General features: G+C 49.5%; 1 protein-coding gene across 1 annotated transcript in view; it reads right to left on the bottom strand.

The window, feature by feature from the left end:
* Positions 1 to 25683, bottom strand: part of Gabbr2 (gamma-aminobutyric acid type B receptor subunit 2) — a 341698-nt gene that overhangs the window by 68796 nt on the left and 247219 nt on the right. Inside the window, exons 8-10 of the mRNA XM_050155902.1 lie at positions 14088 to 14148; positions 5661 to 5741; positions 1466 to 1616 (exon numbers count right to left, since the gene is read on the bottom strand). Of these exons, the coding sequence (XP_050011859.1) occupies positions 1466 to 1616; positions 5661 to 5741; positions 14088 to 14148 (293 nt within the window). The remainder of the gene's footprint in view (positions 1 to 1465; positions 1617 to 5660; positions 5742 to 14087; positions 14149 to 25683) is intronic.

Below are 25683 nucleotides of genomic sequence, written 5' to 3'. Positions count from 1 at the left end.
GACCCTCTGAGCACATCTGGCTTGGAATAGTTTTGTAGACTGCAGCTATGGCCAATTGTTCCCCAGACATTTTCTTTGTGTTCTGCAGGTCTATAAATGAATCAGTCTTAGGCTCGGAGTGCTTCCTGGAGGAGGCGGTTTGCGAAAGTGTGATTGGGAAGAGAGAAGGGAGGGAGATTTAGTTCCCACAATTTTTGCAAATTTTTTCAATGGCTGAGCCAGCTGTATAAATCATTCGGGCAATTGAATGATTTGGCCACAAGGGGAAAATTTGAGAATTAATCTGGTGAGGCAGTGTGCAGCTCTAAGATCTCCTTAGACGTGTGGGAAGGCTGTAGGACACAGAGAAAAGACTATGTGCCTAGGTCTTGAGCCAAACGCTACCAGGTGCAGCCCTCACTCAGGACTGGTTCCAGTAGCTGTGTAAATTGCTGGTGCTTAGGAAAAAGACCCTAGGTGAATTGCTTTTACTTTTCAGGAAATGGGTTTGACCTAAGCAATTACTTAAACAAACAAACAAACAAACAAACAAACCAACAAACAACCAGAGCCTCCAAGTTCCTCTTTGGCAAGCAGAAAAAGAAGCAACATCAGAGCAAAACCCATTCCCTGGAATTGCCCTGCTCCCTACAAGTCTGTGGGTAATACAATGTGGCTTTGGGGGACAATGGCAAAGGCCCCATGTCCCGTGGACACATGTAGGGTCTCCCCCAATGCACACATGCTTCTAGCTTTGGTTCGGCCTCTCTCACAAGGCAGGAGCTGGGTTTAGTGATTTGCTATGGAAACTGGCAAAGGTCAAGACCAAGGCGTGGTTGCCTGGCTACTTACAGCTGAGCATAGTACCTCAGAGTGAGGACTTCCTGGGGAGAGCGGAGGGTGCTCAGTTATGCAAAGTACCTGACACAGATGGGACAGGCTGTGCCTCCTGCACAGCAGACCCCTGGTGACACTGGGAGTCAGGGGAAGGGTCAAATGCATGACGTGAGGGAGGGGCTTCCTGGGCTGCCATGTGCTGTACCAATGGCAGCCTCTGTGACTGAACCTGGAGGTCCTTTTCACCAGCTCTACCTAAAGGTGTTGAGAGTAGGGATGAGAAGCTGTGGACTCTGGGGTCTTCTGTGTCATTGCTGGCCTGCCAAGGTGATGATCATGTCCAGAGCGCTGAGAAGGTCCATGGACTTGGAATTCCCATTTCTACTTTATTTAACTTAGCCCTCCAACAGTCCAGCTGCCCCCTCCCTATCTCTCCCTCTGTGTGCACATGTGTGCGTGTGCGTGCGTGCGTGTGTGTGTGTGTGTGTGTGTGTGTGTGTGTCCTAAATCATCTCAGTGACTAGGTAGCCCACTTCAGGAACCCCATCCAAAAATTTCAGTGCTCCCAGAGAATCTGCCATGCTGATGGTGGAGCAAGGACCTGGTCCATCCAGAAAGCCTTCTCCCAGCACGGGGCAGGGCTGCTTACTTCTGGTTCCGGTTCTTGATGTTGAAGAAGAGGAAGGCACTGGCCATGATCATGCCGAGGATGGTGAGGGCCGACAGGATGCTGTACAGCGGAAGGGAGATCTTTCGCAGCTGTTCCAGGATGATGGTCTTGTCCTTGGGTGGCTCAGACCCTGCAAGGTCAAGGAGAAGCTATCAGATCCGGTGTAGTCATTCTCCAAGGACGTTCGGCCTCTGTGTCCTTCGTATCTGGCCAAACACAACACCTGTACCCCACACCAGGCCTGTGGACCCACTGGGTGAGAGGCTCTAGTGAGTCCCCAGCCTGCCCAGCAGGAGCCTGAGCCAGGACTTATTTCTTTCTCTAAATAGAATCAATAAGGGGTCTGCGATGCATTTAACAGCCATTAGGAGACTAGAATTTGATTTGGCCTAATTACGCTGTTGAAAAACCATCACCATTTATCCCCGAAGGTAACCATGTCTGGGAAGGCAGAGAGGTCCCGTTGCTGGGTGCCACTGGGCGGGGGTGGGGGAGGGGGTGGGGACTCGGTGGCAAAGAACTTGGCACGGGTCTCAAGGACTCCGCTCCTACCTGAACATGATAAATGATCTTGCTCACTAGGGCAGACACCTGGCCTGCCAATTCTAGGGTGACAGATATGTGCTCCAGCTGCAGATTCTCAGCCTCAAGGTCATTATCACAAAAGCTCTTTGGTTTTCTGTTTCCTAAGACCCGGCGAACTGTGGGAGGTGGAAGCTAACCCCCTCTCACACAGAGCCGGGGCCAGGCTGAAGCTATGGGGGTTCCTTTCTCTCTGTGCCTGCCAGGCTGCCTGCCTCATTCTTCAAGGGCACGAGGAACTCAGGGGGTGGGCACTGAGAGGCTCAGAACAAGTGCATCGCCCTGCATGGCTACCTGTTTGCTCTCTTAGGTGACCTTGTACGGGCTGGTCTGGGATAGAGAGAGGCAGGAGCTCCCCCAACCCTGGCTTCCTGGAAATCCTCTTCTCTCGTGTGCTATCTCAAGACAGGTGTCTGCTGTGAAATTATAAACCGTCAAGACCTTCTTCTCCAGTGGACAGATGTGAAACCTGCTAGATGCAGAGGAGTGGCCAAGACTGGAGCCCTATCAAAAATGATGGTGACCCGGTGGCAGAGCCTCAGTTAGGCCTCCGTTTCCAGGGGACAAGCTGGGGGACAGGCAGGCAGCAGTGGAGTAGAGAACAAGCCACCTCACCTGGGCTGGAAACCTGAGCATGCAAGTTCAAATGTGTGTAGAGACAGTCAGTGGGGACAGTGGAGATCTCTGTCTAAGAGACCTAGAAAAACTGTGGGTTCTAAAGGATCTATGGATGGTCCAGAGTGTTAAGGAAAAGCCTCAAGGAGGGAAGGAGGGAGGGAGAGAGAAATAGACAGATACACAGACAGATAGATAGAAAGATCCATGAGAGGAGAGGCCCAAGGCAGACAGATAGACAGCATTTTCCACTTCTAGAAGCCAGAGCTTCATACCCAGGAACTTCTTCCTTATACCCCCATTCCAGAATGTGCTGTGCTGGGGCTGGTTCAGGGATCTTCCTGCTCCCAAACTCAAGGACAGTCCTTAGGGTTCTTGGCGGGAAATAAGCCCCTCTCAAGGCCCTGAGTCCTGGATCAATGATGGTATGATTACTAGTGGGTTTGGGTCTACCGTTCAGCCACAACTTTACCATCTCCTCCTGCACCAACTCTTCACACATAGCTTCCTCTCTCCAGCTCCCTTCTCTACCGAATGGCACCTCCACTAAGCACATCTCAGCTACAATCACGGGAGCGTGATGGAGATGCTGAACAGCTGTGCTGGATGCAGCCCTGAATTTTGTTTTCTTTCATTCCTCATTCATCCACGCACCATTGAGAATCACCTCCCATCAGTCAGGCCTGATGCCGGACATTAAGAATACATAATGAACAAGATACAGTCTCTGCCCTCGGGGGTGGGGTCCAGCCTTGGGGAAAGAGCAGAGCAATATGAGGCAACACCAATTTCTGAATGCTGGCTTCAGGATGATGCTGAGACGAGAGATGAACAGATGGAGGCTTTAATGTATGGACGCTCAGCTTATCTGCACACTATAAATAAGATATAAATATTAGAGCCTTTTCAATCGACTCATCCATCACCCTTATGGGTGGTGGGCTGAACAGTCTTTGTGACTTCTAGAGCTAGTAAGTGGCTGGCTGGCAGGACTGAGACCCAGATCTGCTTGGCTCTAAAGCTGGTGCAAACAGATCCTGTGGATGCAGCCTGGGGTGAACATCCCCCAGGCTCTCAGGCATAGGATAATCTGAGTACCCAGCAGGCAGCAGAGAGCAGCTCTCCAGGATGGAGTCAGGAGATGCTTCCTAGAGTGGGGAGTGGGAAGCAACTGCTGGAGGGTGAGAAGAGAGGCTGGTGGTCACCAGATGAGAAGGAAGGTACCAAGGTGTCCCAACACTGGAGGAACTGAAGCCGTTCGGCCAGGCAGAGAAGATGGAGAACTGTGGAGAGGGCCCCCTCATGGATGTTTTAGGGATACAGCACAGAGCAAGATGCCTCTCTGAACCTTGGGACCACAGTGAAAACACGCTTTGCTACCAGCCTGTGTCTCTTCTTTATTTTGTATTTGATACTTTCTCTCTATTGTCTTCCCCAGTGCTGGGGGCAGAGCCTGGGCCTCCTGCGTGCTGGGCCAGCACCCTATCAGGAGTTCAGTACCCAGAATCCTTATTCCAAAAGCCCCCCTCTCCTCAGTCTAGGAGCAGACAGATCTCTCATGATATCAGGACTCTAGAGGTTAGGACAGGCTGTGTCCTTCACAGGTGGTGTGAATTTGGGGTGACACCATTTCTGAGCTCTTTTCTATTTCCTTTTTTTTTTTGGCTTTTCCAGACAAGGTTTTTCTGTGTATCCCTGGTTGTCTTGGAGCCTGCTCCATAGACTAGGCTGGCCTCGAACTCACAGAGATCCACCTGCCTCTGCCTCCCCAGAGCTGGGATTAAAGACAGTCTCCACCAACATCTGGCCTGAGCTGTTTTCTTAAATGTACAAAAAGACAAACCCATCGATTTTCAGTGGGGGTGTGAACTATAACATGCCACACTGTACTGGGTGTTGGCTCCCTCAGGTGGCGTGGGGAGGATGGCCGACAGTGGAGGACACTAACTGAATCTCTGCAATGTTCTAGGAGCTGAGCTCTATAGATCCATAGATGGACACGACCAAGTCCCACCTAAGGCACCATAAGAGAGCTCTGTCTGGTGGTCTTGGGTTTAATGATTAACTCTGGGCACAAAAAAATTCCTGATGACCTAATATGAATTAAGCAACAACTGTCTGGGTGCCACAGACTTCCAGTTTCCTCTTCTGCTATTCAGAGACTAGGCCGTTCATCCAGTCTACCTATCCATGTATCCCTCCACGCATCTATGTTTTTGTCCAGTTATTCAGTCACTAACTACTCATCCATATCTGTATGCATATATGCATACATGCAGCTGTCCATACATCCATGCAGGCCTACTAGTTCATCCATGTATCCATCTATGCATCCAGTTATTTATGTATTCATGCATCCATCCATCCATCCATCCATTTATCCATATCTATCTATCTACTCTCTTATCTATATACCCACCCAACTCATTTCCAGGCTTTTATCTGTCCTATCTACTTATATAGAATCAGTCACCATTCACCAGCCTATTCTTTTATCCATCCATCCATCCATCCATCTACCCACTCACCCACTTATCCACCAACCCACACATTCATCCATATCCATCCACTCATCTATTTACCCACCTACTCATCCATACATCTGTGTATCCATTTACTCAGACATCTACTTGATATTTTAGTTTTTTTCATTAACTACCAAGTTTCCAACATGGCAGATCCTGGCTGACAGATAATTTAGAGAGAAATAGAACTCAGAAAGGGGCTCATGGTCTCTTCCAATATAAAGCAATGGTGGTCATAGAAAAGCCACAAACAGAAGACAAACGACCAGAAGCAAAGAGAAGGGAGCGATTAGCTCCCAAACTCCACAGGTTCGCCCCAGGATCTGGACCCCACAGAGTGGGTTGGGATCTGTGCTCAGTGAGTGAGTAGTTGTGTCGAGGAGGCTCTCGGCCTCACAAAGCCGAAGATGCTGAGCGCTTGGCGCGCCCTCCGGGAAGTCCACAAGCCTTACCCTGGAACCTGATGGTGTCGTTGATGATCTCCAGCGTGTCAGCCACTGCGTTGTACTCGCCTACCTTCACCTCCTTTTTATCTGTGGAGAACGAGAGACAGAGGCCAGTCAGCTGGGGTCCCAGGCTCATGTCTGGGGGCTTTCATGGACCCCGGCTGTCTGCAGTTTCCCCTTCTTCTCACACCAACTCCAGTTAGGATCACAGAGCTTATCACTGTCCTGGGCTGGTTCCTCAGCAGGTGTCCCCCCGCCCCCTGTGCTGCATCCCTCAAGATGGGAAGAAAGTCCATTTCTAATCCACAATCTCCTGAAGACCCTGGTAAGTGAGGACCCCAAAGCCCTGTAGGCATTCCACCAGCTGTAGGTAGTGGGGACCACCTCTTCCTCCATTCTGGACAGGACCAGTCTGCGAGTGCATCCTGACGCAGAACCGGGATGGTTCAATAGCCAGGCTGCTCTGTCGAGACATCGAGCGGTACCCCAATACTCTTGTTTCCCTGCATGCCTGTTCAGTGTATTCTCCTGTCTCACTGGTCAATCCTGGATGCCTTCATTCTCCTTATTATTTCTTGGCTTTAGTTCACTGTATTGGCCATCTTCAAGGATAAAGATGGTATCAGGAAAAAAGGTTTTCTTTTCCCAAGTAACATAGGCCACCGGGTGACAAATGGTGGTTCCTGTGTGACAGTGTTGAGGTGGCGGGACCTTTAAAAAGGGGCCTGGTGAAAGGCATTTGGGTCACTGGAGGTGTCCCTTTCTAGTGACATGGACGCCATTCTAAATGGGGTGTGGTTTCTTCTGTGAGAATGAGCTGATGGGACCTGCTGAACTGTCTGCCAAGCAAGTTTCTTTTCTTAGAAAATACTCAGCCTCAGGTATTTGTTACAGTAACAGATAATGACCAACAGTGGCTAGACGTAGGCTCCTTTATGTCTATTCTCTGTGTGGTACCTTCAGTGTGTGGTGAATGGGCTCTTAGTGCTCCTTTGCTGGCAACAAAACTAAGTCTTGAGAGTTGGCCATGGCTTTGTCTAAGGCCCCAGCAGCACTAGGAACGGAGCTCAATTCCAACCCTGGGCTTTTCTCATGGCTCCTGCTCTTCCTGACTATGGTGCCATGATGGGATTCCTGAGTGACAGCTCTGTGCCTGGCTACGGAGTGGCTGGCTCCATGGCTCACCCCTAGAGGAGCTCATCGACTGCTCTAAAGTCACCAAGGTGCAGGTGGGTCCCCGAAGCTGCAGACTCCAGCCAGCCAAATGTCCAGAGCTTATAAAGGGCACCCAAGGGGACCCCAGGGAGATAGAGCCTGGACTGAGTTTGCAGAAGTACAGAAGCCCTGCTCATCCCTTGTAAGCATTCAGAAGGCAGACTGGAGGATTTCCTAGGCCACACTTCTGCCTGTTTCCTAGGCTTCAGGGAAAGAGAATGGTAAAAGTCACGGGGGAGGGGATCCACACCATGTAGGTGGCTGCTGCTTGCTTGGGTCACCTAGGTCTTAAATGTCATATTAACACACTCTGTAGGGGGCTCCGGGTTCCCCATTGTCACCTTTGGAAGTTCTGAGTCCCACAGGCTCCCCAGTCAGCTCCCATCACCAGGAGGAGGAGGCCCTAATTTATTTATTCAGCAGGGGGAGGCAGCGCATGAAATATGCAGACCCTTTGGAACAAACCCTCAGGACTGGGGAAGTGGCACTGCAGGGACCCCATGGCGCCCACAGTCACACAGTCCGCTACAGATTCATACAAGCTGCCGAATGCACTGCCCCATGGAAATGAAATAATATTCAACTTCCCACGAAGATCATAATCACCATAGTTTCTCCTAGGAGGTAATACTGGGAGGATCCAGGACCTAGCAAGTTTCTGCATTGCGTGATTGGAACCATGACCTAACTCCCCTGTCCAGAGAGAAAAGATGGGCCTCAGACAGGCAAAGGAAGGGCTTGAAGTCACATGGGCCAGAGCCCAAGGAGCACCTGATATGGTTGCCTTGCTTCTGCTTCAAGGTACCTCTCCTGCTCATGCTGAGCCGGGCTGCCCAACATCCTGCCTCCATTTATTGAGTACTTATTTGCATGCTGAGCCCAGCTCAGGGGCTCAAACCATCAATAATTTTCCATAAGCAGTTCAAAGTCAAAGTTACTCCCACGTCCTTTACTAGGGCGGTGTGGGACATCTTTGATGTCACATAAGTGTTTACACTAAGTCCCTGAGTTTGTCAGGTACCTGCAGTGGGCCAGGCTCCAAGCTGGGGGCTGGAGACACAAAGATGTAAAACATACAGATTGCATGTATGTACCTGCCACCTCAGCACTAGGGAGGCTGCGACAGGAGAATAGCAAGGTGGTCAGGGCCAGCCTGGGCTACATAATGACAGCCTGTCTCAGAACATTTACCAAGCTGGTTCAACTACCAGGAAATGGTAGTTATTTAACCCATGAAGAGAGCGAGTGAGCCTTGCTGAACTCAGACACTCCATGCGTTCTCTTATTGCAATCGCTGTCTCTCCTTCATGCTTTCCTTATCCCCAACCAAGTTTATTCTGTTTTTAACACGGTCTCACTAAGTTGAATGGGCTAGCTTTGAACTTCTAAGTTGCTGAGGCTGGCCTTGAATTTGTGGTCCTACTGCTATAGCCTGCCTGGCCGTTGGGATCACAGTGTGTACAAGACGCTTGCCCCTTTCTGTTTTTCCATCCACTGGCTATGTGTCAGCCTGACATGAAGCTAACACTTGCAGCAAAAGTATTTTATTTATTATGATTAGTGTGTAGGTGTGTAAGGGTCAGGGTCAATTGTTGTGGGTTGGTTCTTTCCTTTCACAGTGGGTTTTGGGTGGCAAATTCAGGCTGTCAGTCTGCAACGGCAAGTGATTTTACCCACTGAGCCATATTGAAGGCCCAGCACTTCCAGGTCTTCAGCCTGGGCCTCTGCCCTAAAAGCATGTGACAATTGTACGGATCCATGTTGGGTCTTAGAGAGCTCACAGACAAGGCTGTCTGTGTACAGCCTGGAAGGAGGACTATCCCAGCAGGGGTAGGGGCCATTACAATGGCTGTCACTGGCTGGTCCCTGTCCCCATGCTTGGCTGTGTTTGCTATCAGGTCTTTCTCCAGCAGCGTTGAGTGGCTCTGATGGCTCTGAGCCTTAGTGGGGACTTAGAGGTCTGGGGTTCTGAAACTTTTAGATTTCTGGGTACCAGCCTGTTCATCATAGAAACCCCAGACGTTAAGAAGTGGATCCTGTGTAGGGGTTGTGTTTTCTAAAAGCTTCCAAATCTGACCTTACCACACAGATGGAGTGAAGAGCCACTGGGCCGCACTCTGGACTTTCAGTATGGACAGTCTCTGGTTCTTTTTTGTTTTTTGAGACTGGGTCTCTCTGTAGTTTTGGAGCCTGTCCTGGAACTAGCTCTTGAAGACCAGGCTGGCCTCGAACTCACAGAGATCCACCTGCCTCTGCCTCCCAAGTGCTGGGATTAAAGGCGTGTGCCACCACTGCCCGGCTTCAATTTTCTGGCTCTTAGAGGCTAAAAATATTATGAACCAGAACAATCCTAGCTTTTCTCACACTCTCTTTAAAAGGTGCGTTATCACTCTTATCTTTCTTTCTAAATCTTGCATTTGGGAACCTAGAGAAAACAGAGCCCATTGGCAACAATTTGGATGCTGAAAAATGTCCAGTTTGAAAATAATTTCTGGCTGTGGGCCAAAGAGTGTCCAGGAGTCAGTTGGACCAAGGCTGAAACAGGAAGTGACATTGCCTCCTCCCTAGGTTGCATCCTCCAGACAGGAGAAAAAGCTCCATTTGACATGGTCTCTATTCTGTCCCCCTGTGCTCCCTGTGACATGATCTCTATCCCGTCCCCTTATGCTCCTTGTGACATGGTCTCTATCCCGTCCCCTTATGCTCCTTGTGACATGGTCTCTATCCCGTCCCCTTATGCTCCTTGTGACATGGTCTCTATCCCGTCCCCTTATGCTCCCTGTGACATGGTCTCTATCCCGTCCCCCCATGCTCCCTGTGACATGGTCTCTATCCTTCCCCCTGTGCTCCAAGTGACATGGTCTTTATCTCATCCCCCAAATGCCCGTTCTTACTTGATTCTAGTTTGAAGGAGGCAAACATATGTGTCGAAGTTAAATTATTGGCCTGCTAGAGTGGTGAGTCCCTGTAATTTAGAATTTAGGAGCTAGAGCCAGAAGGATTACAAGTTTGATGTGGGCTACAGGCCAGGCTGCAAAATCAGGTCCCGAAAGCCTGAACTGTGGAGACGGTGTCAGAAACAAAACAACGCAAAAAAGAGTTGTAAGAAGACCTAACTATCAAAAATTCAAAAAAATGTAAAGCAGAGGACCTTATCATGGGGGTAGTGGGGGTGTGCACACCCAAACTTAAAAGTTCTGCTCCATAAGGACTTGAAATTTACAGAGAAGTTGCAGACCGGGTGACACTTTTGAAGTCTAAAGCTAATGAGGGTCAGAGGGTCAGAACTATCAGTTAGCAAATGGCTCAGAGGCTTAACATGTTAGGGAGCTGACCCTGAAAGCCACTGAATAACTTAGTTAGGGAGAGGGGAGGAAAAAAGAGGGAGAAGGAGGAAGAGAAGAGGGGGGATGGAATAGGGGGGACACCCCACAGGCAGGAAGGAGGGGCACAGGCATCCCTGTGCTAGTGGCATGAAGCAATAGTCACAGAAGTCTGACAGACGTATGCACATTTAAGGCGCACACTGTCTCCGACCCAAAGGTCCGCAGAAGTCCCAGTTGAATCCATAAGGGGACATGTATAAGGCCTTACTATTCATGAGGATACAAAGTCTGAGATAAGCTGGTGCTTGTAACTGGGGGGTGGGTGGGGCGCAGGATGGATGTATCCATAGAGACAGTGAAGCGCTCCCACCAAGGAATCAGAGGTATATTTAAAAACAGCGTGGTGGGTATAAAACAATATCAATCACAAGAACAGGGAAAGCCAAAAAGCCATGTAAGCCCGTGGCATTGAGGCAAACTCAAGATATTCACACAGAAAATGGCAATTCATGTTGGGGGAGGACACACAAAGGCAAAAGGTGTGGGTTACCCACTGGGGAAGCGGGGTACGGTATAAATGAGGGGAACAGGTGTATGAACAAGACAGAGGGTCTTTCATGTGCCAGTGAGGCGCATGAGGCAAAGCCACACTTGTGGTCATTGTTGAGAATGGCCAGGAGAGAAGCTACCGGCAGCTGTGATGATGGTCCCCCACGCCAGTCACCTAGCCAGACATACGACTGCAGCAGGTCACTGAATACTCAGTAACTTTCACAGCAAGGGACACGACTGTCTCTTATTTCACTATTTTTAGATAAACTCTGAAGTGAAATTTCAGAGCCATTAGGCTACACCGCCTGGAAAACAGTGATGTTTTCACATGAGGGGGATGAGCTCCCCATCCCTGGAGGTATTCAAGCAGAGACATGGAGAGTCAGGGCTCCTTGTAACACACAGAATCTGCAATTCTATGAAGCACAATGCATTCTATCTTTTGGGCCCCCTTCCTTGAGGGGGTTCCTCGTGGACAGTGAAGGTTAGGAAGTCTCTAGGCTGGAACAACACTCTGGTCCCAGTAGGTCCACCTTCACTAGTGTCCTGTCCCTGCTGACCCATGACCCTGCTAGAGTGTGCTGAAGTTCAGGGACTCCACCTTCAGTCTTACGGAAGCCAGTGTTTGAATCCACGGAGCCTTTCAGACTGTGGGTGGTGAAGGGTGTGGCAGTGTGTGTCACGAGACAGGAAAGGACATTAAAAACCAGCTTCAGGAGTCTCCAACCAGCGCCAAACTGTCCCGAGAGTTCTCTAGTAGGTTCTGGGACGCATCTTCCCGTCTTTATGGGTGCTGACATTTGGCCAGAGAGATTATGAAGTCCCTGGACTGGGGGCAGGAACTGTGTCTTATCCAGCTTGGTGCTACCCTGGAGGGCACAGCAAAGCACCAGGCAGACGCTGGAGACGGGAGACGCTGTGTCCGCATCTGTGCACCCAGAAGACCAGGCGGTAATTAAGGGTGTGCTTGGGAAGGAGGGGCTTCCACTGCTTGGGGTACGTTATGAATGACAATTATAGCATTAAGAGCCTGGAAGAGCCCATCCCTCTTGATGAGGTGTGCAGACACCAGCCCCAGAGGCCGTCCTTTATATCTCAAGGAAGCCACCATCCGCCAGTCTCACAAACGGGCCTAATGAAGGCAGGCTGCTGGGAGCAGATGCCGGGCCTTCTATGGGAACACCAAACAAGGCCTAATCACGCCCTGCTTGGCTTCCTCCCGGCTACACATTCCCAGCGCTGCTTGGAAGAGGCAGTTACTGGGAATCTTTTTTCTCTTAAAGGAGAGGAAAAAGTTACTTTCCCAATATTCATTTCCATCCACACAGAGCTCAGGAGAAGGCAGAGTGGGTGGAGGATGAGCAGGAAATGGCCACAGCCAGGGTGGGCGTGGCTCTGCAGGATGGCCTCACCTGCCACCCAGGGTGCAGAGTTTTTTTGCCCAGCAGGGAAGGGCACATACACATGAGCTATGAAGGAGGAGGGTCTAGGATATGGTGTTGGGGGCATGGCCAGTGGGGCAGGCAAGGGAGAGGAGAGGGACATGAATTGGGCAGTTGTAGGTTTCTACCTGGACAGCTGAGGCTGGAGCTGCTATTACCTTTGGGGAGGAAAGTCAACATTCTTTGGAGGTATTCTATCCAAAGTGAAGGCTTCTGGGTATTTGTACCTAGTCGCTATCGTGGCTCTGGGTTGATCCCAGAAATGGAAGCACTGATTTCCCAGACAACAGGACCTACTCCTGGTTCCGCAGGAGGAGGAGCCACTGGTCCTAGGGGGATGCTGTTTGACTTGTTCTGGGCAGGACCACAAACCTGGTCCTTACCGTTTGCTGTGCTGTCTGCCCTATGAGTTCAGGTATGCTCAACCCACAGCTGCTGAAGTTGATGACAAGCTTAACATACGAGAAATAAGAAGGTGATAAAAATCAGCATGCACCACTGCGATCAGGGGACCCACATTCTACAAAGCACCTTGCGCGAGGGATATAATTTGAGAACGAGAAACGTGACAAAAGGGTTTAGCTGCCATCATTCAAAAAACAAGCATATTTGCTAGGCTGCTTACTTTGTTCAGCCAATGAAGAAGACTTAACAAATGGGAAAATAATTACATTTGCCTAAGATGACACCTTTTGTGCACGCTAGAGAGCTGACATGCGTTTCAATTACCTGCCCTGGGAAGATGAATGAGCAAACTACGCAGTCGCATTAGGAGGAGGCAGCCTGAGAAACACCTCTCCACACTGATCGGAAGCCTGGTGGGATTCGCCGGAAAGAATCTGAAGAGCTTACTTTAATTCTGGCTTTCCTTGGAATGACTGTGGGATCTGCTTCCCTTCTCGTCAAGACGCCAAGAAGAAGCGCTCTTACAAATGGTCTCTCCAGTGGGGCTACCACAATCAGAATGACAGAGGCAACTGTCTCAAGGAGTGTCCAGCCCCGCTCTCCTGTGTGCCCCAGGACTCTGACGAGCTACCAGCCTCTCTGAACTGTGTTCTCGCCACACAGGGAACATGGCTGGGGTGGTTTCTGAGCCCCACCTTGACTCCGGTAGCAGCAGCCAAATCCACCAAATGGATTGGTTCCTGCGGAACACCAAGTGGTAAACAAAAAGTGTGTGCATGGGGGCGGGGGGGGGCAGGCAGAGGGAGTGGAGGGTGTAATAAAGCAGAGGCTAAGGAGACACACTGGACTTGTGTGATTGTTGGACCTTGTGAGGGTTCTCCATTAAACTGTCAGCTCGGAATGGTTGGAGGACTGATAGATGGGGCGTGGAAAGACATTAAGAACCGTGGAACCTTCCTGTAGGCACAGTGGCTATGTCCTCCAGAAGAAATGCACATGGAAGGATTTATATATTGAAATGAGCTAATGTCTACGAGCGGCCCTACAACGGCTAGCAAAAAGTGGGCAGGTCGGGGTGAGCCAAGACAATGTAAGACTGGCAAAGGGCAGGCAGTGGCTTTGGCTGGGGGCTGGAGATGCGGGGATCTTTACATTGGCCTGTCTGTCATGGGGTCTGTTGAACACTCCTGTGATCAAATCCTGAAGTGATGCAGCCTTCTCGGCATAGTGCTATCGACTTACCCACGCTCCCCTTTCTGAGAGTCTAGGAATTACAGGGGGGTAGGGTAGGCTTGGGGAGCTAGGCATTTGAGAAACAATTTTTCACACAGCTGTAACTCATGCTCTCATGGGGAAGCGCTTCCTATCGACTCTTGTTTTATCTGGAATCTCATATCAGATTTCCATCTCTTCTGATGCCTTTTATTGCAGAAACACAACATCCCTGAATATAAATGCCGTCAGCTGGAAAGAATAAGCATCAGAAAGCCTACCTTGAAATTGAGTAAATTTAATGGTTCCCATTCTCTCTCCGTTCCGGAACACAACTTGACCCTAAAAACAAAACAAAACAAACAAACGGGAACAAAAGAGAAATGTCACATTAGCTCACCGAGATCTTGAACGGCGTGATGTGGCTATTAATACTGGGGAGAAATCGGCTCCCATTGGAGGCAGACACCAAAGTCAAACTCATCGCCTACGCGTTAGTTGTGACTTTATCTGCTTAATATGCGAGGATCACAAAATCAATAATGGAACTGTCATCGATGAACAAAAGCCGAGATGGCATTGCCATTAGCACAGTGATTACGGAATGCCCACACGGCTGTGTTGTCATGGGACAAGGTCTTCTAGTGGGTTGAAGGTAGAGGTGGGGCTTCTGATGGTGGGTCCTGTGCGCACTCAGAAAGATATAGGGCTTCCCTCAGGCTATCTGGTTGGAGGACTATCAGAGTGCTGGAGGGTGGAGCGGGTCTTCTTTTAAAAAATTCTATCTATCTATCTATCTATCTATCTATCTATCTATCTATCTATCTATCTATCTATCTACCTATAGATCAGTGTGTGTGGTTTAATACTAAGGATGGAGAATGTTTTGGAAAACTCATCCTGCGGTGATGTCAGCCCCAATTATAACTGGGCTATGATGCAGCTCGAAATTAAGCATCTCCATCCAGCAAGACCTGACTACTGTCACAGGCAGCTGAGCGCCTCTCATTAGGGACTTGGGGGCTAAAGATTGCTGTCATCTCCAGCATCTGCCTTGATGGTTCCCATATGCTTGGCTGAGAACACTAGGGATTAAAGAAGCCACATCAGTTCTTTTTGCCCACTTGTGGTCCCTGCTAGAATTCTGTAACCACGGAAGGAAACCGACGAGGAGAAACTGACACGCAGCCTGTCACTGCAGCTTGACAACTAGCTTAGGTGGTGTGGGTGATGCCCAATTTACAGATCAAGAAACTGAGACTAAGATGGGGGAAATGGCTCAGTGGATAAAGTACTGTGAGGACCTGAGTTTGATTCTTTAGAATCTGCGTAAAAAACTGGGAGTGGCAGGGTACATCTGTAACCCCTGTGCTGTTATGTCGAAACAGAAGGTGAAGCCGGGAGAGGCCCTGCCAGCAACTGGGGCATCTGACCTCTTGAAGAACAAAGAGATCCTGCCTCAAACAAGGTGAAAGGTGAGGACCAATACCTAAGACTGCCCCATTTCCTCATGCACACACATATGAACGCGCGCACGCGCACACACACACACACACACACACACACACATGCATGGACATGTATGTGCATGCGTGTGTGGGGAAGTGTGTAAAGAAAAGAAATGGAGAAAGGCTAATGTGTTGATTGCAAGGTCATTGTAAATGAGGCTGGAATCCAATCCCAGTTTCGTTTTATTTGTTTAGAAGTTGCCGAGGATCAAACGCAGGACCTCGTGGCTACAAGGCAAGTGTTCTACCACTGAGCTACATCCCCGACCGTATTTCATTAAGACCCATGCTATTTCACTAGTGTTGCTTCAGCTCCTAAAACACATGCCTCCTCCTCTTGCTGTTACGGTGAAATTCAGGAAGGAAGCTGTTTCCATGGTACCCTGCTTCCCTCTCCCTGCGATGCACCTGCCCTGCCTGGGCAACGGTACTGCGCATCCACTCCATTCTCAGGAGAAGGTCCTGGGAGCATCTTCCATCGGGGAAATCCACGGGGTGGGGCCCCATGGCTTGGAGAGCAAAGAGGATCCCGCAATGTGTCCTCAGAAACACCTTCCCATGCCACTTTGACACCTTTTTGACGTCCTGAAGACAGCTGTGAGCGGCACCATTTTGAAACTGAACACCCACCCCAATTCCACATTCAGGTGGCAGTAAGCAATTCCCTAAAGTGTGAAAACACTTCAACGGAAGGTGAGACAGGAGCTGTGATTTTATTTCTAGGGATGATTGGAAATCTCAGAACACCTTCCAAAAGGATCATGTTTATGCAAATGGACCACTTTACCTGGGTGGGAAACATGCAAACAGCTCTCCACAAGGAGAAAATGGAAAAAAAAAATCCCCCAAGGGCAAAGCCCTAAATTCTTTACTGATCTCTTGCCAGGATCTGAAGAATTCCAAAGGCGTTTAGGTCTACAGTGCGGATGTTCTACAGATTCTGGTGCCGTTAAAAAAGTGCGTGGGAGGGTGTCCTTGTCCAGATGAAACCGGTGGAACAGGGGCAGGGGTGGAAAAAAGATTCTCCCTCTGATTTTTTTTTTAGTATTGTCTTCTGTTTTTCCTTTTGAAAAGATTTATTGTTTCTTTCAAATCATGCGCGAGTGTGTGTGTGTGTGTGTGTGTGTGTGAGTGTGTGTTTGTGGTCCATCGGCCCGTCTACATTAGCGCTGGTGCTCACAGGGGTCAGAAGAGGGCATCAGATCCCCTGGAGCTGGAGTTCTAAGCGGCTGTGAGCCTCCCGAAGCCTGGGAACTGAACTCAGGTCCTCGGCAGGTACTCTTCACTTCCGGACCCATCTTTTCAGTCTCTTGTTTTCTTTTTAAACAAAACTAAGTACTCCACTTTGAAGTAAGACTTTCCATGTTTTAGTTTACCAGCAATAGCTGATTTTATTAGCAGGAACTCACCCCTCCTTTTTAATGTCTCAGGAAACACAGAGGTAGGAGAGCAAGACCAGAGTCTCACAAGCCAGGCTCCATCTCTTCCGAGGCGACATTCCTGACAATATCCCTAAATTACAGTCCCTTCTAGCTCCTGATAGGTCATAGGCACTCAGAGGGCGTATCCTGATAGGACACAGGCACTCAGTGGGCGGCTCCTGATAGGACACAGGCCCTCAGTGGGCGGCAGTGGTCATTTTCATTTAAATGCTTTTAATAGCAGAGAGTTGAAAGAAAAAGATCTGAGACGCTAGGAAGCTGTCAACACTTTGGAAGAGATTTTCAACTCCCAGTGACATCACTTGGCAAGGAGTTAACCAGGTAGCCTCATCCTCCCAGAAGGGTCATCCCCAGATGACAGACCCACAAACCTCATGAGCCCCCACCGTGTGCTCTGCCTCCCCACAAGAGGGTGGTTTATCCTTAATAGAGATGGTTTTTGATTGTGGCAGACGGTGTGGATGATACACGGATAGCGGTTGACTGCTGATGGTCTGTCTGTACCAGAGAGGAGGCCCAGAGCTCGGAGAAACCCCTCTGTGGAAACTGTGTCATGTGACCCAGTGTGCCCAGTGACCTCTCCTTTACTATTCTCTTGAATCATTGCCAACTACTCACAGGGCCGTTGGTCCAGCCAAGGAAGGCCTCCCGTCCGTGAGAAGATTTTCAAGAAGGCCTCTTTAGAAGCTACCCTATGTACCCATGTTACAAGATGGCCAGCTCAGAACACAATATTTGACCTAAACTATGACAAGCATTCTTTGTTTTAAATTGGCTCTCACTCTGTTGCCCAGGCAGGCCTCAAATTCCAGGTCTCAAGAGGTCCTCCTGCCTCAGTTTATTCAATGGCAGTTGGGTCTCCAGGGGTGCCTCACTGTGTCTTGTGTAAGTACCTCCCTGGGCAGGGAATCTCACTCCAGGGAAGCTTTGCCTCGGGAAATGAATAGGAAATGTCCATCAGTGGTGGGGCTGTGACCAAGGAAGAGGCCGATCTAATTGCAGAGCTGGTCTTGCTTCTCTCAGTCCCTTTTGACTTTGGCTCCGAAGACAACTTCCCGACTCATTTCCTGTAGGCAGCAGCCCTTGCCTTCAGGGCTGCTTTGAGTAACCCAACCCAAGATATCCAGTTGTGAAGGGCCTGGGCAGGAAGTGGGGAGTAAGGGATTCTGGGTGACATCCCAATGACCACCAGCCTTCTGTGACTTACTGTGGTGGCTCACTGCAGTGAAGGGAGTGGGGGAGCCAGGGTGGGTAGGGGAAGGGGGACTGGAGATGTAAGTAGAGAGGAGCCTTCATCCTGGAACCCAGCTGACCTCTCCTGCAGTGAGGCAAGAGTTGCAGCTCAGTCAGCAACTGCTTAAGGCCTTTCCGCTTTCCCAGATGCAGACCTGTGATTTCCTAGGACGTTCACTAGAAGACTCATTTACAAGGCCAGGATGCGTACTAACCCCCTTCTTGGCTCCTGGTTTTGCCCTGTCAGGTTATAATTCCACCTCTGATGTCTCCAGAGCTCACTTATCTCACTTATCAAAAGAGAAGGGAAGAAAATAAAATACTGTTTCTTAGCAACCTTTTGAGATGCACCTCAAGAGTCACCAAAATGGTATACAGAATTATTGCTAAGACAGTTACTTCTGTCCTTAGAGGAGCCTGGGCCCACACGTGGGAGTGCATAACTCATCGTAACTCTCTCCTCACGGGCCCTCAGGTGTGCCTTGTATTTCCTTCTGAATTCTCTTTCTTCTACCCCTCCTATTTAAGTCTATGTTTAAAGTGTCTCAACCTAAAATAATTCTTCTTCTTCTTCTTCTTCTTCTTCTTCTTCTTCTTCTTCTTCTTCTTCTTCTTCTTCTTCTTCTTCTTCTTCTTCTTCTTCTTCTTCTTCTTCTTCTTCTTCTTCTTCTTCTTCTTTTTATAAAGATTTTATTTATTATGTATACAGCATTCTGTTTGCATGCCAGAAGAGGGCACCAGATCTCATTATAGATGGTTGTGAGCCACCATGTGGTTGCTGGGAATTGAACTCAGGACCTCTGGAAGAACAGCCAGAACTCTTAACCTCTGAGCTATCTCTCCAGCCTCCTTTAAAATACTTTTCTGCACTGAAGCCACCAATCCCAGTTTGACCCTCACTAAGGCTCCTAGATGATCAGAGGACTCCTGTCGCTGCTGAGGGGACAGTGTGTACCCATGTCTCTGTTCCTCACTGGTACCAGTAGGTGGTACTGCTTTCTAAATTCCAGTGTGAGTCCTTTTCTCCACCCAAGAATTGTGCTCCTGTGCTCCCTATCCTGAAAGTCTGAGATGGGGTTTCTCTATAGCTTTGGAGCCTGTCCTGGAACTAGCTCTTGTAGACCAGGCTGGCCTCAAACTCACAGAGATCCTCCTGCCTCTACCTCCTGAGTGCTGGGATTAAAGGCGTGCACCACCACTGCCTGGCTCCCAAAGACTTTTGTATATAACGACACATTTCTCCTTGAGCGGAGCCAGTTGGGGCTGTTGTCGCAATGGGGACCAATCCATGTGAGAAATTAACTCCCAAGGCGTGGAGTTCGGTAGCTGTGACCTGGGCAGTACTCATAGTTCAGTCAATCTTTCGTGTATTCTCCTCTGTGTGGCAGGGGCTTCATGCCTCCAAGTCACATTTCCCAGAATCCCCTGCCAGCCTGTTCCATTTACATCTTGCTAATGGGAAGCATTCATGGGGAAAAGTTTACATCAGGGAAAAATTTCATTCTATCCCCACCCTGGTTTTGGTCACAGCAGTAAAAGTTACAAGTGATTGAGGATGTAGGGGGGCCAAGTGGTACCCACCGGGCTACCTGCTCAGTGCCCAGAGAGACACAGCCTCCTGTGTAGCAGATCTGGCAAGGCTAGGGTCTGGCAGGCCTGGATATCACCTCGTTATTGTATTCCAAATCTGCTCCTTGATCATTTTTAGAAAGCCATTGGAAGTTAGACGCCATCACGATTAGCACCCTGTGAAGAAGCCAGGGCCCCAGGCCTTGCAGAGGCAGGGGCAGCCCCACCTTCTTTCCTGTACCTCCATCTCTAGGGGCCTGGCAATGCCTGCAACAAGCCACTTCAGGGACAACTCTTCTCATTCCAGCCCTTCCAAGGAAGGCACAGACTGACATGGGGCCTACCCTGTTTTAATAAGAACCACTATGGACTAGATGTGGAAATAAAATCATGGAGGAAAGCTTTCAGGTGAAGAGATAAAGGCTTTCTTTTCCCTCAAAGAGATGCTGCCCCAAAAAGCGGGGTGTGAAGACCACGAGCCCTAGGGGAAGTGGACAGTGGAGAGGACAGCCAATGAGAACACAGCACAATGACACATACACACGAAGATGCCATAGCGAAACCCTTCACTTTGTATGCTAACCTCAAAATTAATTTAAAAATGCTGTGGCTAAAGGGAGAATTTTAAAAAGCAGTCTCTTTCATGACTATCAATCTCAACTGACACTATGGTGTGTGGGCTACACACCGGGGTATGGGGGATAAGGTAGGGTGTGGAGGATGCGGTGGGTGTGGGGAACTCGAGCTTCAGGACTGAGCAGACAATAGCAGCTAGCCATCTCCATCAGCGCGAGGGGGTAGGGGTGGGGGTATAGGTGAGGGGTGGGGAAGGGGATGGATGACGTGGATGGACGGACTGTCATGCTGTCTCAGAGCCTCGGGCCTTCTATCTGAAAGAATTCCTACCTCTCAGGACAGTGTGGGAGGATTAAAGAGACTGGGAAAGGACGCTCCCCTGTGCTGGGCCTAGAGAGACCATTAGTAGGCAATCTGCATTAGTTCAGTCACTGTAAGCACAGGTCCAATGGTAAGGGCGGGGCTGAGATGGGGAGGCACATGCTGCAGGCTCCAGAGTCCATCTCCAGTGGCCCGCTACTGGATGGAGAACACACACACCACTGACGTATAGTCGAATGGGTCAAGCCCTAGACTGGGGCCTCTTTTCTTCCTTCCTTTTGTTTGGTCTCAGCATGGTCACAGCAGAGGGTGGGTTGGCCTGGCCAGGGCTGGCATTGGGTCTGAGAGTCCATAAGGTTGTCAGGCAGCACTTGGCTGAAGCTGGTAACTACTCAGAGAGGAGACCCCTGAGCACAGCCTGAGGGCCTAGCCCCTTGGGCACAGGGCAATGCCAAGGTCTGTGGTTCCCAGTGAATGTCGGGAAAGGTTTCTTCCTGAATGTTATTTTGGAGTGCATGTTTGCCTTTGGGCAGTCCTGCTTGCTGTGGGAGAGGAGGCATGCATGTGCATCTAAAGGTTTCATTTTTGCTGCGCGCGCGTGTGCGCGCGCGCGCGCACGTGTGTGTGTGTGTGTGTGTGTGTGTGTGTGCATGAGTGAGTGAAAGAGAGAGCATGTGTGACTGAGTATGTGTGTGTTAAAAACATGGAAGCTCAGCATGTGTGTGTGCTCATGTAAGCTCCCTTGTATATGTGTTTGAGTGCACATGTATGTGCACAGTTGTGCATCTGTATGTGCATGTATATGCATGTAAATGTGTGTTCATGTGTTTTAATGTCCATGTGCATATCTGTGTGCATATGCATGTGTGTATTTTACACACAGTATAAAATCTGTACAGAGATGGGGAATTAGTTTTTTAATTTAATGTTAAAAATATTTAAGTCTATGTGTGTGTACCTGCTTGTCTATATGCGCCACATGTGTGCAGGTGCCAGTGGAGGCCAGAAGAGGGCACTGCATTCCTTGGGACTGGTGGTTATGTGCTACCCAATGTCAGTGCTGGTGCTGGAAACCGAACCCAGGTCCTTTGCATGATCAGTGATTGCTCTTAACTGCTTAGCCATGTTTCCAGCCTCCCAGATGAGTGGATGTCTAAACAGCTGAAAGTTGAGGAGCCCAGCTTTTTGGAGGAGAGGGCAGCCATTGGCAGGTTCTTCAGCTGGGGCAGCACCAGTCTCAAAGGATTAACATTAAACTGCTATGATATTTGGGGCTATGATACTGCATCCATGGTGCGTGGAGCACGATACCATTCAGGCTTGAAGGAAAAGGTATCCTTTGTCCCTGCAGAGACAGCAGGACTTAAAAGAGAGGGAAAGATCAAACAACTGGGTCTGTCTATCCTGTGTTCTGTCAAGGTGAACCCCCCCTCCACATGTCCCATTGGGCTATTGAAGAGGTCATATTTTGCCTCCGTTTAAAATATTTTCCTTCAGAAATCTCAAGGTCCAAATCAGGAGCAGAAGGAGAGAGAGCACGAGCAAGGAACTCAGGACCACGAGAGGTGCACCCACACACTGAGACAATGGGGATGTTCTATCTGTATCTCACCAAGGCCAGCTGGCCTGGGTCTGAAAAAGCCTGGGTTAAAACCGGTCTCTCTGAACATAGTGGACAATGAGGACTACTGAGAACTCAAGAACAATGGCAATGGGTTTTTGATCCTACTGCATGTACTGGCTTTGTGGGAGCCTAGGCAGTTTGGATGCTCACCTTACTAGACCTGGATGGAGGTGGGTGGTCCTTGGACTTCCCACAGGGCAGGGAACCCTGATTGCTCTTTGGGCTGACAAGGGAGATGTAGTTGATTGGGGGAGGGGGGAGGGAAATGGGAGGCGGCGGCAGGGAAGAGACAGAAATCTTTAATAAATAAATAAATTAAAAAAAAGAAATAAAAAATAAAATAAAATATTTTCCTTACCCTGAAGGCTCTTTTGCTAGGTCCAAGCCTTCAGATGTGTGATGTACACACATGCTGAAAATCAGAGGAAGGCCGGGGGCCGGAGGCGTGGCCTGCCCACTGCCACTCTCTGCTGTGCTTAGATGGGGTAAAAGACCAAGCAGCAATTTCCCACAAAGCAGTTGGTGGCCTAAGGCAGGGTTTAGCATAGCAGAAGGGAGTGAGGCCCAGAGAAGGCTGGCGGATGGTCCAGGAGAGGAGACCGGCTCTGACGCTCTCAGTTGGTACAAAAGCAGAGGCAGGGTTTTGGGAGCAGCAAACATCAGACATTTGTCTCCTTTTTTTTTCTTGGCAATGCTTTCTAATAATACTTTAACCATTAAGTATTATTTTTACTAATATGAAAAGTTTACTTAAAAGTTTTTTTTCTTTGAAATGTTATTATAAGAAGACATGTTTTCGGGGCAAAAAATAGCAACTTCATCACCAGCAAATTAATTCTCCCTCTTGAAATATATGAATTCCCACGAACGGCTTAGCGTTTTCCTGTACAAGAGCTGAGGGGCTGTGTGAACATAAACACATTTCCTCTCATCTGCCCGCGACAAAAAGTGCCAGGAGCAAGGAGTCAGAAGCCATACACTCAGGCTGGATCTGGCCCGTAGGGTGCAAGTCCCTGCTCGTTTGTCCTCAGGTTCCCTCTACGAGCATGCATGGTGAAACCACCTGCCCCACAGCCTTGCAGAGAATAGCCTCCATGCTATTGAGATGGCTGTGTAAGACACCTGAGCTCTCCCCCTGGCTTCTCTGATTAACAAGTACCCCTCGCCAGCCTCAGTGGGATGGAGTGGGCTCCGTCTTTCCATCTTTCAGGTGAGGAGACAGGGGGTCTGAGAGGGCAGGAGTTTGTCTCAGGTCACACGACAAGCCAGGAGGGGACGGGGCCTTTGCTCCAGGCTGCCACTTCAAATGCATGATCTTGACATTAATTCAGTTGCCCTGTGCAGGACCCAGACACTGATCTGAAACGAAGACCCTTGCTTTCCAAATGACTGTGATTGCTTTCTAGCTTGGGAAGGTGGAGAGATGACGTCATCACTCTTTGAGGGCATAGTTGGCATGGGGGACCTGGTTGGAGTGGTGGGTGGCATCGCTAGCCTGTTCGGCTTCAGATCCATAAGGCTGGACGCCTCCTTCCAGACGCCAAGTCTGCCTTCCTGGCTCTTCGCAGCTGCAAGCAGCCCCGCCATGAGCAGCATTTAATTTTTGCTTTACGGTACGTTCTATTTTTGTTAAATAGATCAGTCTCTCCAGCAGGAAAACCAAATCGCTGACCAGTCGACCCCAAAGTCCGAGACATGCAATTTGCGGTCTGTTTGCTTCTTTGTCCACCAGGGTGGGCTACAGACTGGCCTGGGGGGCAGGCAGGACTCCAAGCAGGCATCTGGTGCAGCAGCCGCGGGGGCGGGGTTAAGGGAGGGGCTCAGCTGCAGGAGGGTCCTGGCAAGGGTGGGGGTGCACAGATGGGAGAAATAGGAAGGGGCACCGGGAAGCGGTAACTAACCTGGCAGGTGACCCAGAAAAGGGCCAACTCGGGCCTCCAGTGAAGATGGTCATTGTTAACCCAGAGTACAAGGAAATAATTTGCATGTTTTGAGAGCCAGGTCCAGGTCATAATAGGAGAGCAAGCTCAGTGTGGGGAGAAGCCTTATTTGGCTTCCCAGGGAGGGGGAGCCGCCCCAATGAGCACCTGGCAGGCAGAAGCCAAGATGGCGGTAGGATGGGGGTCACCGTGGGATACCACAGGCCAGGAGGCAGGGCACAGGGATATGGGAAGGTGGAAAGACGGGGAGCTCTGAGGTGGCTGAGGAGCTCAACGCTCAGCTTCATTCTCCTCTTCAGGGAGACCCTCCCCCGCCCTGAATCCTTGTAAGAGACGCCAGCGTTTGTGCTCCTTGATTCCTCATGGTGCGGAAGGGCTGCATGGCACACAGCTCAGAGTTGAGGCAGGCGGGAAGGACGGAGCCACATTCTAGATCTGAATACACTCAGCACACGCGGGGCCACGGGGGCATGAATCCAACCTCCAACTTGAAATACTCTGATACTAGTTGTGGGTACCTCCAAAGCGAGGGACAGGGTTTCCCAACAGCCTTTCCATGGGCTGAACGGTGACCTCACATTGTACATTCGATGAAGAGGGGACGGGAGTGATTTCAACTAATGGAGGCTCTCTGGTTTGTCAGGGAAGGATTCAGGAGAGAGAGAGAGAGAGAGAGAGAGAATCTCAAGTGAGCCCAGAAGGGCTAGGAACAGCTAGCTGGCGAAGGAGAGGCTGGGGTTAGTGAGCCAAAACCAGAAAGAGGAACAACATATGTGAAGGCCCGGGGGTGAGAACACAGTGCATACTGTAAGCCGCAGACATAGCTCTAGGTGGGGACGTTTTGGGAGAAAGGAAGTGCGGGTTTCCTTTCCAGAGCACAAATCATGAAGTAAAAGATGAATCGATACTGAAGGCCCGGGACAATGCTGGGTGGGCGGTCAACAGAAGGGAAGGTGGTTCTGGGAAGGGCTGAAATCCATGTGCCGCTAGCATCCAGGTTATCCTTGGAACCCCCGGAGGAGCCCTCCAAAGGCAGAGAGACCTGAGACAGAGAAGCCAGAAGGGCTGAAAGGAGGTCACAGTGTTAGAAACAAGAGCTCGTGTGGATGCGAAAGCTCTGTGTAGCTATCAGGTACAACCATCAGGAACAAGAGTGTTGGAGGGGACAGAAAGGCCTAGTGACATCATCGCTTCTGGTGGGATGCCTTAGGAGCAGCCATTCTGGACAGAATCACACTCACCCAAAATGTCACCTCTGCATGCAGTCCTAAGAGATACTCACCAACAAAATAGAAACAAAGAAAACAGTACACCGAATCAATGAGACAAAGAGTTGGTTCTTCGAGAAAATTAACAAAATAGACAAGGCTTTATCCAAACTAACCAAAAGGCAGAGAGAGAGAATATTCAAATTAACAAACTCAGAAAAGAAAAGGGGGATATAACAACAGACACGGAGGAAATTCAGAGAATCAACATGTCATACTTCAAAAACCAGTGCTTCACAAAATTGGAAAATTTAAGGAAATGGACAATTTTCAGGATAAATACCACTTACCAAAATTAAATCAAGACCAGATAAGAAAATTAAATATACCAATAACTGCTAAAATAGAAACAGTCATCAAAAGTCTCCCAACCAAAAAAAAAAAAAAAAAAAAAAA

The sequence above is a fragment of the Alexandromys fortis genome, unplaced genomic scaffold, assembly GCF_014885135.2.
Source record: "Alexandromys fortis isolate MF-2015 unplaced genomic scaffold, M_Fortis_MF-2015_v1.1 scaffold_92, whole genome shotgun sequence".
NCBI classification, from domain to species: Eukaryota; Metazoa; Chordata; class Mammalia; order Rodentia; family Cricetidae; genus Alexandromys; species Alexandromys fortis.
The sequence above is the reverse complement of the archived record's forward strand: the minus strand, read 5'-3'. Positions and strand labels throughout refer to the sequence as shown.